General features: G+C 38.1%; 1 protein-coding gene across 4 annotated transcripts in view; it reads left to right on the top strand.

The window, feature by feature from the left end:
- The window catches only part of TENT4A (terminal nucleotidyltransferase 4A), a 59,499-nt gene that overhangs the window by 22,666 nt on the left and 23,978 nt on the right, over positions 1-12,855 (top strand). For all 4 annotated transcript variants that reach the window (XM_027743249.2, XM_039386924.1, XM_027743248.2 and 1 more), the window contains exons 8-9: positions 4,866-4,992; positions 12,731-12,831. In XM_027743249.2, coding sequence (XP_027599050.1) covers positions 4,866-4,992; positions 12,731-12,831 — 228 coding nt within the window. The remainder of the gene's footprint in view (positions 1-4,865; positions 4,993-12,730; positions 12,832-12,855) is intronic.

Below are 12,855 nucleotides of genomic sequence, written 5' to 3'. Positions count from 1 at the left end.
AGCCACAATTGTTTAGAGTCAAAAACATCCACTGCCCACCAGTTCTGTTCTTTCTTATCTGCTGAGGACTGAAGGAGAAGAAATTGCATATGCTACACAATGTTTTAATCACTGCTAATAGTGTGTTGGAGAAGAAAAATTAAATTTTAGGGCTCTGTACTGTTCCTCCTAGCATAAATCTAGCAGCAGTGAAGAACTATAGTTTAGAAAAAAGGTATCTAGTTGTATGCTATCAAAGAGTTGGTAAGAATTAAATTCTAGGGGAGTTTATATGGGCTGAGATAATGTAATTCTTGCAGGAGATAGTGTTTTGGCAATGGAAATGAAAGCTGACAATAGCTTGAAGTTATCTGACCTCTATGTCCTATAGGAATATTTTCTGACAGCTAATACAGACCTTCAGAACTTACCTGATGGAGCTAGGAGGAAAATTATATAGAACATATAGGATGGCTCTTTCAATCAGATCACATGAGTACAGCCTCCTTAGATCTAGACTTAGTCACATACTCGTACAGTATCTCAAATTACCTGTCAAGTGTATGTAGATAATGTCAAGAATTCTGTTGATTGGTTTAGTTCTGTTCCTACTTCTGTCCCAGTACAAAAAACTTTTCCAAGGGTTCAGGTCCTTGCCCAGTTGACAAGTCATATCTCTGATTAGTTTGCATTCAGATCCGCTCAGTGTCTAACTCTGTGAGGGCTGGTGGCAGAACTGTGAAGGAGATGGGAACAAATATTTTGGTAGAGTGGACACAGATGTCTCTTGACTTAAATTAGCATAAGCTGTCACAGAGTTTTGCCCCTGCAAACCTGCGTTCGCACTGTATGCGCAAGTCTTTAATCTTTTTTCAATCTTTTTTTTAGCCTGATCACAACTATCTCTAAATCTCCAGTTAAACTTTGGAAGAAGACTTCAAAAAATGACTTTGTAATCCAAAAATGTGACAAAAAATACAGGGATAAAAAGAAGACCTAGTAATTTCTCAGAGTCGTGTGAAAGTCCCTCCTGTGGGATTATGCACTAGTTCAGCAATGGGATACTGAAGGGTATAACTCATAAGAATAGCTTTGAGTAGTCTTGTAGGGGACAGGAACACGTTTAGTGGGATTAGTTCCTTTAAGTTGGAGGAACTGTGTTTTCTTCAGTTTGAAATGGTGATGTTTGGCTAACAGATGTAAGGTGTTATCAGAAGGTTATGATACTTCAGTTCTACCTGCTCAGTACCTTCTGTTAGTTCCTGGATTTAGAAGGAACAGGCATCAAACTGTTGTGTTGCTGTTTTGGTCATAATGGGTTTTGCTTGGATTCTTCTGGGTGCTGTAGGGTTTCCTCTGGGATTTTCGAAGATTTATTATTGTGTGCCAGAAAATGATAACTTCTGTGATTTGAGAACCAAGATTCCAAGAAAGATTTCAGGAATCCACACTTAAAGTGGGAAGTGTTGTAGTATGGATTTGAGTTATCAGACTAATCTACTGGTGATGCATTTTGAAGTAGTTGTGTATAGTTGACCTTTTTAAATCATGTAACATCTCTCATCTTGAGGTAGTGTCCTAGGATAGGGTAATGAGATGAAAATCATTCCCTTAACATCCTCCAAAAGGAGGGAGTTTCTGTAAACATCCTGTAGCTGCACCATTTCAATTTCTCAAAGCAATTGTCCTATTTTTTGATGTATAAAAAGTAAAAGGATTTATTTAGGAGAATTGCAAAGCCAGGCACTCGGAAGTCTATTCACAGTAATATGTTGGAGCAGAGTAGATGATACCATCTTAGAAAAGGTTTGTGTGGTGTTGTTCTAGCAGCATGCTGTCTTGGAAGACGTAACTCTGATTGCAGGTGACAAACTTTTAATCTGCGGTTGTAAAGCAAACTTGACACTTATGCAGCAGACTGTTAGGGAGACTTATTATTTTATGCCTTTAGGGATCAGGTGATTATCAAGGTTCTTCAGTCATTTCTGATGTTCAGAACAGGAATGATTTTGATCTTATTTCAGATTGTCAGTGGCTAGAGTAATTAAATTGCTGCCCTTTAATACATTAGAGTTTAAAACTTGGGAGTTCCACCTCTACTGCTCCTTTCCCTCCCATCCCTTTTTCTTCATTCTGAATTGCTGTGGGCTCTAATGAAAACTCTAAACCTTAAATTCAATGTGTTTTGTTTGGAAAGAGACTCTTTAACTTGAAGGACTTATGCTTCATGTTGCTTGCTTCTGCATCTCGATAGGTTACAAGTACAGGAAGTAATTAGATTGGCAACAATTGTTGATGGGATTGTCTCTTCTAGCCTTAGTGGCTGCCCAGAATTACTCATTGCAGCTTTTCAGTATCTGCTATTTGTCATTAGAACCTGCAAATATATATGTGTGTGTATAAAACATGTTTATAAAAATACACAAATACATTGAACTTAGCATCTGAAAGAACCTCTTTAATTCTGAAACTTGCAAAAAGGTGTTTACTAGATAATAGCTTAACATAAATGGGTCTGCTTTAGTTTTAGTTACCTTTACCTTTTCTGGGCTGTATTCTTAAAACTGCTTCAGATAAAGGATACTGATAGCAAGTGGTAGAAACTTTGGACATGCTCCTTTAGGGATGAAGGCTTTGTTAGAAAGAATAAGGATTGAATTATACATGAAATCAGACACCATTGTTATCTGCTAATGTACATCTGAGTATTGAAATATGTATGTTTTTTTTAAAAAGTGAGAGCATTTGGGTTACAAGTTTTAACTAATCAGTCCAGATTGTGACAAAAGAAGGATGCTCAGTTGTGTAAGGCATGATCCTCTAATGAGAGTGATCTCTCAGAGGAAAATCTATTCAGGACAGCAAATGCAAATATGCAATCTTTTGGCTTCATTAATATGCTGCTTTCTTGATTAGGTAGGGCCATCTCTATAGAGTTGACTGGTGCAGTTCACAGTAGTTCCAGCTGCAGTGTAAATCAGAAGCTCTGCAGACTGTGTAATTGATTAAAACTGGTTTATTCAGACACTTTATGAACTAATTACAGGTGCAGAGTGAGGCAGTCCAGGAACCTAGGCATGAGCTATTCTGCCTCTGTTCTCAAATCTACTTCAATTGTCACTCAAACACAACTTTGTTGATTTAAACTGAACTACCTGAGTTTGCTGTAAGTGGCAACTGCTGCTGGACACAAGTGTCCTGCTTCTGAAAAACCTATACTGAATTAATCATTACTTTTCTAGTAGAATTAACATTTTTCTGCTCTGATTTCTTTACCACTGAAATACCTCGGTCACTTCTCTCAGCTGCCATTGGACTAAGTCATTTGTGAAGTCATCTGTGAAGAATACTCCTATGTCTTCTCCTAGATTCACTGCCCTAAGCCCACATTGATCTCTGCTTCTACTTCAGAATAGAGTCCAATAGTAAATAAATCATTTAAAGAGGCTTCTGTAATTTTGAGCCTAGTAGCTGCTGCATACTGCAGCAGTGTGTTCAGAACAAGATACTCAGTTACTTCAGTAAAGTATTTTATATACTTCAGGAAGTATTTCTTGTTTAGTTTTTATTTGACCATGTAAATTACTGGAAAAGTTCTGTTTTCCCAAAATGCTCTTGCTCTCAGTCTGTTTTCACTGATTATGCTTTTCTGTTAGAGTGGCATTATGGTTGTAGAATCTTGAAGGATTAAAATGTGTTGTCAAGCAGTCAAGTGAAGGTTGTTTTATTTTTCCCCCTTGTATGACAGATCTCGGCATGTTTGTCTATAATGACTTGCTGGACAAAACACTTAGGGGAATGAAGAATTCCTCTGAAGTCAGATTCAGTCCTCCAAAGGATAGATTCTGTCCTTTACCCATCAATTTTCAAAATGCCATTTTTCATTAATTTCTTTTAATTATGGGCCCTGATCTGATTTTCAAGCTTTAAAGAATCATGCTCAGTGGTTTAGCCCTCTCCAGTGTTCTCACAGCATTTCACACATCATTTTGAAGGAGGGAAGCTTTCACTGTAAGTTTTCTACCTACTCAAGACCTAGTCTGTATTTTATGCAATTTGAAGGAAGTTTTATTTGTGTTTCTTAAGTTGAATGCTGACAGTGAACTTTTGGTGTCTGGTACCAAGTATATCTACAAAAACCCTCACATGTTTCATGCTATTAATAGCAAAAGTCAAAGGTATCAAATGAGAGACCAATTTTTGTACATTTTCACTGATATAGAAACTGTACCATGTTCTTAGCTTCTGCAGTTCCTCACATGACACTGGATTTGGAAGGAATTCTGGTTAAAATGTTACTCATGCCTAAAGAAGAGCAGTTGAGAGTGCCAGTAACTTGATCAAAAAACAATGCTGTACAAACTTCTGGAATCCTCTGTGGTAGATTTTGACCAACTGGTTTATCCTGTGGAGATAAATAGTTTGTATGAGTTGGTCTATTAATGTCTAGTTTTGATAAGGTGAAATAGGGGTTGATGTGCATATATCTGACCCAATTGAAGACAATGCGGCTGCACAAGTGTCATTTTAAGCTGAATTTGCCCTACTGGTAAGTGAGACATGATGCTTTGAACTTGGTAGGTTCACTCTTGAAAAACAGCTATAAGAGCTTTAAGCTGATCTCTGCGCTCCGTTTCTTTCAGGTGCTGGTGCACGAGTATTTTAAAAGCGGTAAATTGAATGCATAATGTTAAGTGTCATTCCTAAGGTTAACTTCTATTGAGATAGGCACACTTGATGTGTGCCTTCCTGATGTGATTAGGATGGGATAAACAGCTTGAACAGAATTAGGCTGTATTGTTAAGGCTTCTGAGCTTTAGGTATGAATAATTTTTTGGTTACTGATATTAAAAAAAGATGATCTGATGACTGTCACATTATTTCAGGAAACGACGTTGGCAGAAGTTCTTACGGTGCCATGCAAGTGAAACAAGTTTTTGATTATGCCTACATTGTTCTTAGCCATGCAGTATCACCACTTGCAAGATCATATCCAAATAGAGATTCTGAGAGGTAATGAGTTCACTTTTTAAATATCCATTTGTCTGTGTAATCAATTAGGAATGTTTGGGTCTAGATCAATAAAAGGAATAATGTTATTTATTGTTTAAATGTGGCTGTATTGAAATCTGCACAAAAATTTAAGCTGCCCAGGGATATGTGAGTGCAATGCCTCAGTGTGCAGCCCTGAAATGAAGAAAATATGATAACAACCAGGATGAGTCCAATGTGAGATTCTGTTATTGTGGAAGGGAGCCAGAAGATAATTGGTGTTTCCTCAGACGTTCTGCCTAAAGTATTTCAAGGGAAGGTTTGCTTCTTTAATGTTCGGTATGATGTATGTCTGTAATATGGCAGAAAGAAATGTGTGTGATCAAATTACCTGTTTAGGCAGAAAATTAGACAACAAGGCTAAGATTTTCCCTAGTTCTTTAATACTGACCCCATAAGCTGTTTTAAAAGACCTGATATGTATTTAAGAATTAAAAGAAGAATTAAAAGTATTATATTAAAAAAGTATTAAAAATATTGAAAGAATCAGTTCAGTTTGACCATAATTTCAGGACTGCCATTAAAAGTAGCATACTTGTAGACATGCCATTTTTAATGCAGTTCTCAGTGTCTTTCATAGAAACACTGTACAACCAGTACTTTCTCAGCTCTCACCTTTGCAATTTCTCTGTTTTTTGAAAGGGGAGGAGAAAGAAAAAGAAGGCCTGGCAGCCATGTTGCATTTCCATTCATGTGTCCGCTCTAGTATATGTTGTTCTAATTCTCAGTATAAATTTGGGCTAGATCAAAGTATGTCTTCCCTGAGACTTCCATAGAATCCCAATGGCTTTGAGCTCCCCAGCTAATCACAGGGAGGGGTGACTGTAAAAAGTCATGTAAACTATCTTGATATGGCTACCAACTCTAGTCATGATATGAACTTCCAGCATTAGTGTCACTGGAAGTTGAAATAGTTTCTCTGTAGTAAGTTTACATCAAAGTGAATGCTGTCTTTCACTGGTGGGTTTAAAACAGGCAGTACTTTAATAGTGCCTGTGAATCCTCTAGGTTTTCAGTGGTATTAAATTCACAAAGGTTGAGAGTGAACTGTGATGGAGGTACAGAGGGAGTGGTACAGAGTGTTACGCACTGACATTTGAGACTGCTGTTTTAAGGTAGATTAAAGGTCTGTCTGTTAAATGTGTATTGCCTGGCAATTCTTGGTACTGAATGAAACTTTGTTCTTACCCAAGTATAGAACAACTTAGGGATTCCTGAAGTTTTGCTTCAGGAAAACTGCCAGTCTTAGGTCCTGGCCTCCATTAACTTCTCTGTGTTTCTCTGAAGGATAATGGCATTCTTTTGTGAGGTATCTGTATTTATTATGGACATCAAAAAGTATATTTCCAGTGCATTTAATAGAAGCTTCAGGTGTCATCAATACGTGCACTTCACATGTACTTGCACTTCTCACTATATTAGGGAAAAGGTTTGGATTTTGGCACAACTTCAAACCCGTGAAACAGTCCCAAGCAGCAGTGTTCAGGTGTCATGTGTCTGACCTGTGTTCTGGGCTGTCTGTGCCAGTGATGTCTGAATTTCAGAACCTGTCATGCCAGTGGCTTGCCTTTCTGTCAGAGGTGTCACGAGAGGAACTGCATTCAATAAAGTCCTGTATACAAATAGTTCCCCCAGAACCAGTCTTGTCAGTGCCAATGGACCTGTAGGTGGATGATGAGCTGTTTAGTACCATGTTTTGTTGTGGAATCTCAACAGTCCATGTTTGGAACTGAGATTCGTAGTTAAACCTGATGTACTTGAGTAATCCAGGTATGTTTCAGATCCCTCTTCCACCTGTGAGACAGAGTGGTCTATGCTCTGTATCAAGACTTTTCTGGTGGCCTGAGCTAAAACCTAGCCATCCAGGAGTCCTTTAATCTGATGATTTTTTTCCCTTTTCTAGGCTTGTTGGTGGTAGACTGAACCATAGTAAAACTATAAACAATGGTCTCCCTTTAAGACCAATGATGTGATATCCTACTAGAAGGATTGAGACTAAATGAAGAGTACTTGAAAGAATAGAACTTGCATGAGGCTGAACTGCCCAGGCTGACTTGAGTTTATTCAGTTTTGTCCTAATTGGGGCTAACTTTTCCCTAAGTGGAATGACTTGTTCTTGAACTGTCTGATGGATTTGAATTCATATCACCTCTTTCCAGGGAAGGTTTCTGTGTACAGAATTCAATTGTGTAGATGGCAGTCTCAGTAGATTTCAAATGTTTCTTGATGACTGTTATGGCTCTTTTCCAGGGTCAGCCTAATTCAAATGACCAAATGTCTGAGTTAATTTGAGGCTCTCTATCTAGCCAGCTGCTGCTTCTGATATTCCCAATGGGGAAAAAAAAGTCATCTTTTAGTCCTTCGACCTAGGCCTTTCTCTTTGCCATGTTCTGTAGTAACAAGTCCCACAGAATAATAGGGAATAGATTCAAATGACTTGCCACCATTTTCATTCAAGCTTCCAAATACATCTGAGGTGTAGTGGGGGTTGAAAGGTACCTTCTGTCATGGAAAAGCTTTCTTCCAAGTGGAAACAGTAATCAGCTGTAATCCTGAAGTAATTCTTACAGCTACAGAAATTACCTTAAAGCTATTTTGTCCCCAGTCAGTCTCACCCATCCTCTTTCAAGAACAGCTCAGGAGAGTTTGATAGACAGTTTGGTTGATTTTTTTATTAGAGCAAACAGCTTCCTGTCATCTTGGAAAAAGGAGTTTCCTAGTAGGAAAATGAGGAGACTGATCCATTTTGAATCTGTACAACTTGTATGCAAGGTAAAGTTTAGTGTTCTAACTTCAGCCAAGATGACTGAAAATCATGATCACTTTCTTAGTATTTAGGGCCACAGAGACACGAGTCTAGTTTTAAAATATAGTTATGGACAGATTATCTCATGCGTAAGCATTGGTGTTACTAAGCTGTTTGAAGCACATACTATGGTCTTTGCCCATAGCCTGTCTCTAGAGAAGAGTGTGTCATTTTAAGTGAGCTAACTTCTTTAGTCTGAGGAGTGATGTTTTCATAGAATCATTTAGGTTGGAAAAGACCTCCAAGATCATCGGGTTCAGCCATTGGCCCAGCTACCACTGCATTCACCACTAAACCATGCCCCTCAGTGCCATATTTACATGACTTTTAAATACATCCAAGGAAGGTAAGTCCATCACTTCCCTGGACAGCCTGTTCCAGTGCTTGACGATCCTTTTGATGAAACTTTTCCTAATATGCAATCTAAACCTTCCCTGGTGCAGCTTGAGGCCATTTCCTCTTGTTCTGTCACTTGTTACCTGGGAGAAGAGACCGACCCCTACCTGGCTGCAACCTGTTTTCAGGTAATTGTAGAGAGTAGTAAGGTCCACCCTGAGTCTCCTTTTCTTGGGGCTAAGCAACCCCAGTTCTCTCAGCTGTTTCTCTTAAGACTTAAAGTCCACCCCCTTGATCAGCTTCCTTACCCTTCTTTGGATACACCGTTTCGAGTCTGACCATTTTTCCAGTTTTATTCTATTTCTTGATAAACTGCAGGATACTTGCAGATATTGGCAACAAGCTCTTCCTTATTAATTCATTTTCTTTGAAATAATGGACTATGTGTTACTATCCTGTCCATGACCTCTATATTAAGGTGTAATTTCACATTATACTTTGTCTAGCCTAACTACTCCTATCAACTGTGCTTTTCCTTTCTTCTCAGTCTGAATCTTGCCTTGGATCAGCTCTAGCAATCCTGTAGTCAGAAGATGAGTCAGATTGACTCTGTGGTCTGACTGAGAACAAATATCTCAACATTTCTGTCATGTCAGGAAGTTGATCCAGCATGTGACTGATGATGGACAGATCAGAAGCAAGAGAAGCAGGAGGAGTTCACATTCGGGTCAAGAGCCATTTCACAGCCATATATTGTGCTAATCTGGATGTGACAAAGATGCATCCTTAGTTAATATGAATGTTCTGCAGATAAGGATGTTGGCTGACACGCTAGTCTGTTGCATAGTCCAGATAGGAATGTATGCTCAGACTGCATCTCTAAACAGCTGTGTAGTCACATTTGGGAAGCAGTTGAGGTCATATGAAATGAGGATGTAAGACTTGGTTATGCTCTCATGTGTTCTTCAGTATAAGTAAGACTTTGGAAGTCTTCTGTAATGGTACCAGAAATGGTGCAGGTGGATGAGGGAAAGGGACAGTCATGCCAACAGGCTGGTGGTTGAGGAGTTGTCGTTTACAGGTGATAGTCTTCAAAACAACTGTAGTCTGAGCCATATAGAAAGTGATCTCTCCGTCTCTGTGCTTGGAAAGTTGTTTGGTCTCTTTTACAGTTCAACTGATCTAACTGCTGACAGGTCTATATGTTAGATTTGAGTTGCCACTGGTTGGCCAAAATAGTTCTGGGAGCTGTCAAAAGGAATGTTAAATTTGCCTGCTAGATCTGCTGACACAGAGAGGAGAAATGTGCTATCTGAAACAGCTCTTCCTTTGCTTCACGTCTTGAATGAATGGTGGTGGTGTCACTAGAATGCTTGCTTTCTCTTAAAGGGTATCAGCAATACCAGCTTCTCCTATGCAGAGTATTTGTCAGGGTAAAGGTTTGAGGGTGTTCTTTTTAATCCTCATGCTCAAGCCAGATCCTTCGAAGGTGCTCCTTAGTTTGCTTTTAGATTATATTACACTTTTAATACCCTAGGGATATTTCACTTATTTTGACTGTTCTCTCACAGACTTGATGTTTTTTCATGCTCTGCTACTGACCTCATTCATGTGGAGCTTTACATATTTGGTTTTACTGAATCTGATGTTATCAGTCTGAACCTTTTAAGAGTGATCTTAAGATTGATTTGCACAGTAGTTGTGCTGTAATGACAGCTAGAAAGTGTCCCTGTGAACTGAGGTCTTGCAGTGTGTAAAAAGAGAAACTTCGAAGTTCTTATTATAAAATAAACTAGACATGTAACTAGCTTATTCCTGGTTTTTGTGATAATAATATTAAGGGAAAAACCTTAAAGGGGCATCTTTCACAGGAGAGCTGTCTAAGTTTTTTAACCAGTTTTTTCATGTCTTCCATCCAAGCATCTTTGAAGAATCATGTGTGTCTTGTACATCTGTAGAAATTCTGGCCTTAGTCAAATAAAAAACCTCGAAAGTGTGAAGTTTTCTTGTAATAAAGGCAGGGTAGATTAATAGGGTTTTTTGTTCCTAAGCACTTTCAGTGGTGAAAACAGATCTAAGCATAACTTTTAAATGCTTATTTGAAAAAATTGTTCTTTGAACCTGTGGATATGCTCAAGTCCCATACATAGGAAATAGTATTCTTTGAGATCAATGTCTAGTTTGATCACACTTGCTTCCTCTTCACTGTTACGTTAAGTATATGGCAGTATAGCCTGGTCACTTTTCAGTTTCTGATGTCTCATAATGAATGTTTTTAATTTTGCTGTACAAGCAATGTAGCATGGATCTGTCTCTTTGAACCCCTGACCTTATAACTTGGTGAATTTCCTTTTTTCTACAAAAAATTAGAGTTTAGGGATTTGATCTCTGTGCTCTTGGAAAGGAACTGGTGAGAGAACATATTCCCTAGTTCTCTATGTGCAATTCTGACACAGTTGTTGGTGTAGCAGTAGTTTTACCCATTTTATCTATTTGATAGCAGGCGTTTTTGGTGTATCAGTCACCAAGTCTGATAAAAATACCAACCTATATTGTTCATTTTCCTTGTTGTATATGAAGTCATGACTCTTGATTTTGCTTCTGGGAAAGTACTCCAAGAAGCTTCAGGCTTTGATTTACTTCTGGGAAAGTACTCTAAGAAGCTCCCAGATTGGCAAACTCCTTATCTGTAAGAGCTTGTGTTATTCAGTCCCTTTTCATTTTCTGGTTCTAAGACCACAGCTGGTGGTAGTTGTGAAATTTATAGGTTGTCCTGGAGTAAAGGCTCAACTCTTTCTGAAGGCATTCTCAGATGAAATTTTTTAACTGCAAGATTTCCTTCCCTATTCTGGTGCTGAAGAGACCCAGCAGGTCTGTGTTTGAGTCCCATGCTGGCATTGCTGTCTTGGGAACTACAGCTTTAGGGCCACAGCTGATTTTCTGCAGTTTTGGACATCCCTGTCTTCATTCTGTCTCCTCTTGCTCAACTTCCTTTTTGAGACTGAGAAACTAGAACTGCATTGAGTATTTAAAATGCTGTTACATCATGGGAGTATACATTAACAAAATGTAATCCTCTGTTTTATTTGTCCTTTTCCTAATGTGTTCTACTTAGCTATTGAACTGTGGTTCCCAAAGAATTACCTATTATAACCCAGATCTCTAATGGCTGAGTGGTGACAATCACACTTTTAATTCTGCATGTAAAATTCAAGATTTTGCTTTCCATCGTGCATCATTTTTTACTTACATTACATAAGTAGAATGGTGGATGACATGCATTCTGTCCTGGTGGCCCATCTGCAGCTATTGGACTTGTAACTTAGATGATGTTATTTGGTTCAATGTTTCCTTAAAATGCTGGACTGACTTTTTTTAGTGCTAACAGTGTCATGTCTTAAAAGTTGGAATACTAACATGGAACATGTGGTATTTGGTCTTGCGTGAAATAGTAATCCCTATGACAGTAGGAGAATTAGTGATACTTTTTAAAGCATTGCTATGAAAAGACCTAATAAAGGTAGTCTGAGTACATTAAGGCTTTGTATGTCCTGCCTTCCCATTATAGAACTAAACAAAAAAAAAAACTCCAGTACAGAGAAAATGTACCTTTATGATGTGAAATACAAAATAAACTTCGATGTAACCATCGAAGATTTTCAAAACTAAGATAACATTACCTTCTCCAAAGTGATAACTTTTCACAGTCCATTTCTGTACGATAGTAATTTCTTTGTGGATCTGGAGCATGGAACTTATAGTTAGTGTTTCAGCCACTAGTCTCTGATGAAAGGAAAACTTGAAAACTTAGCTCTCAGACAAGAAGACAACACCTGCTCAAGAAGTACAATTCAAATAGCTGAATGTTGGGAAAGCATGTTGGGAAAACTCTATTTTGATAATTAGTCACTGTTCAGCAGGACCAGGTATGCATTTCCTTTGAGCCTCCTACTGTTACAAATTTTTTAAAATTCTCACTCGTTCCTGTTTTGGAGCCAGTCTCTTGTTTCCACTACCTCATGATCCATGGTACTTCCTTTATAATTGTGGGGACCTTAACACCTTCTAAGTGGTCTTGTAAATCTGTAAGCAAGGATTAATGAAGGCATCTGTCTCCAGACAGTCAATTACAGTGCTGGGATGTTGGTGTCTTCAGTGCATCCCATACCTGTTGCAATCCAGATTCTGTCGAAATAATTCTGTGTTGTAATACAGATTTCTGTATGGAGAAATGCAAGATCCATAAATAGCTTTTATCAAGTACACTGGTATCAGCATGTACATTCTTGATAATTAAGATGCACTCCATTTAGAAATACAGAGTAAAATTCTTACTTATCAGTGCTTGCATGTTGGAATAGTAGAAGAAAAATAATATACTAATATAAAAACTGTGGTGATTCAGTGGATTAAATTGTGCACTAAAAATATGAGAGTTCAAGAGGATTCTTTGGTTAGGGGTGTCTGACTTTTAGCATAATTTGGTTGCTTGTTACAATGCTTGCAAATATGTAACCAACAGTCTTTGTTTAATACTTAATTGAAAAATTTTTTTAGCACATTAGGTAGAATCATCAAAGTGACCCAAGAAGTGATTGACTACAGGGCCTGGATTAAAAAGAAGTGGGGGAGCAAAATTAATTTATCACCTGAACTTGGTAGGTATAGCAGGAAACCAACTT

Source organism: Pipra filicauda, unplaced genomic scaffold, assembly GCF_003945595.2.
Source record: "Pipra filicauda isolate LSUMZ 115617 unplaced genomic scaffold, ASM394559v2 scaffold514_size685291_pilon, whole genome shotgun sequence".
Classification (NCBI taxonomy): Eukaryota; Metazoa; Chordata; class Aves; order Passeriformes; family Pipridae; genus Pipra; species Pipra filicauda.
The sequence above is the reverse complement of the archived record's forward strand: the minus strand, read 5'-3'. Positions and strand labels throughout refer to the sequence as shown.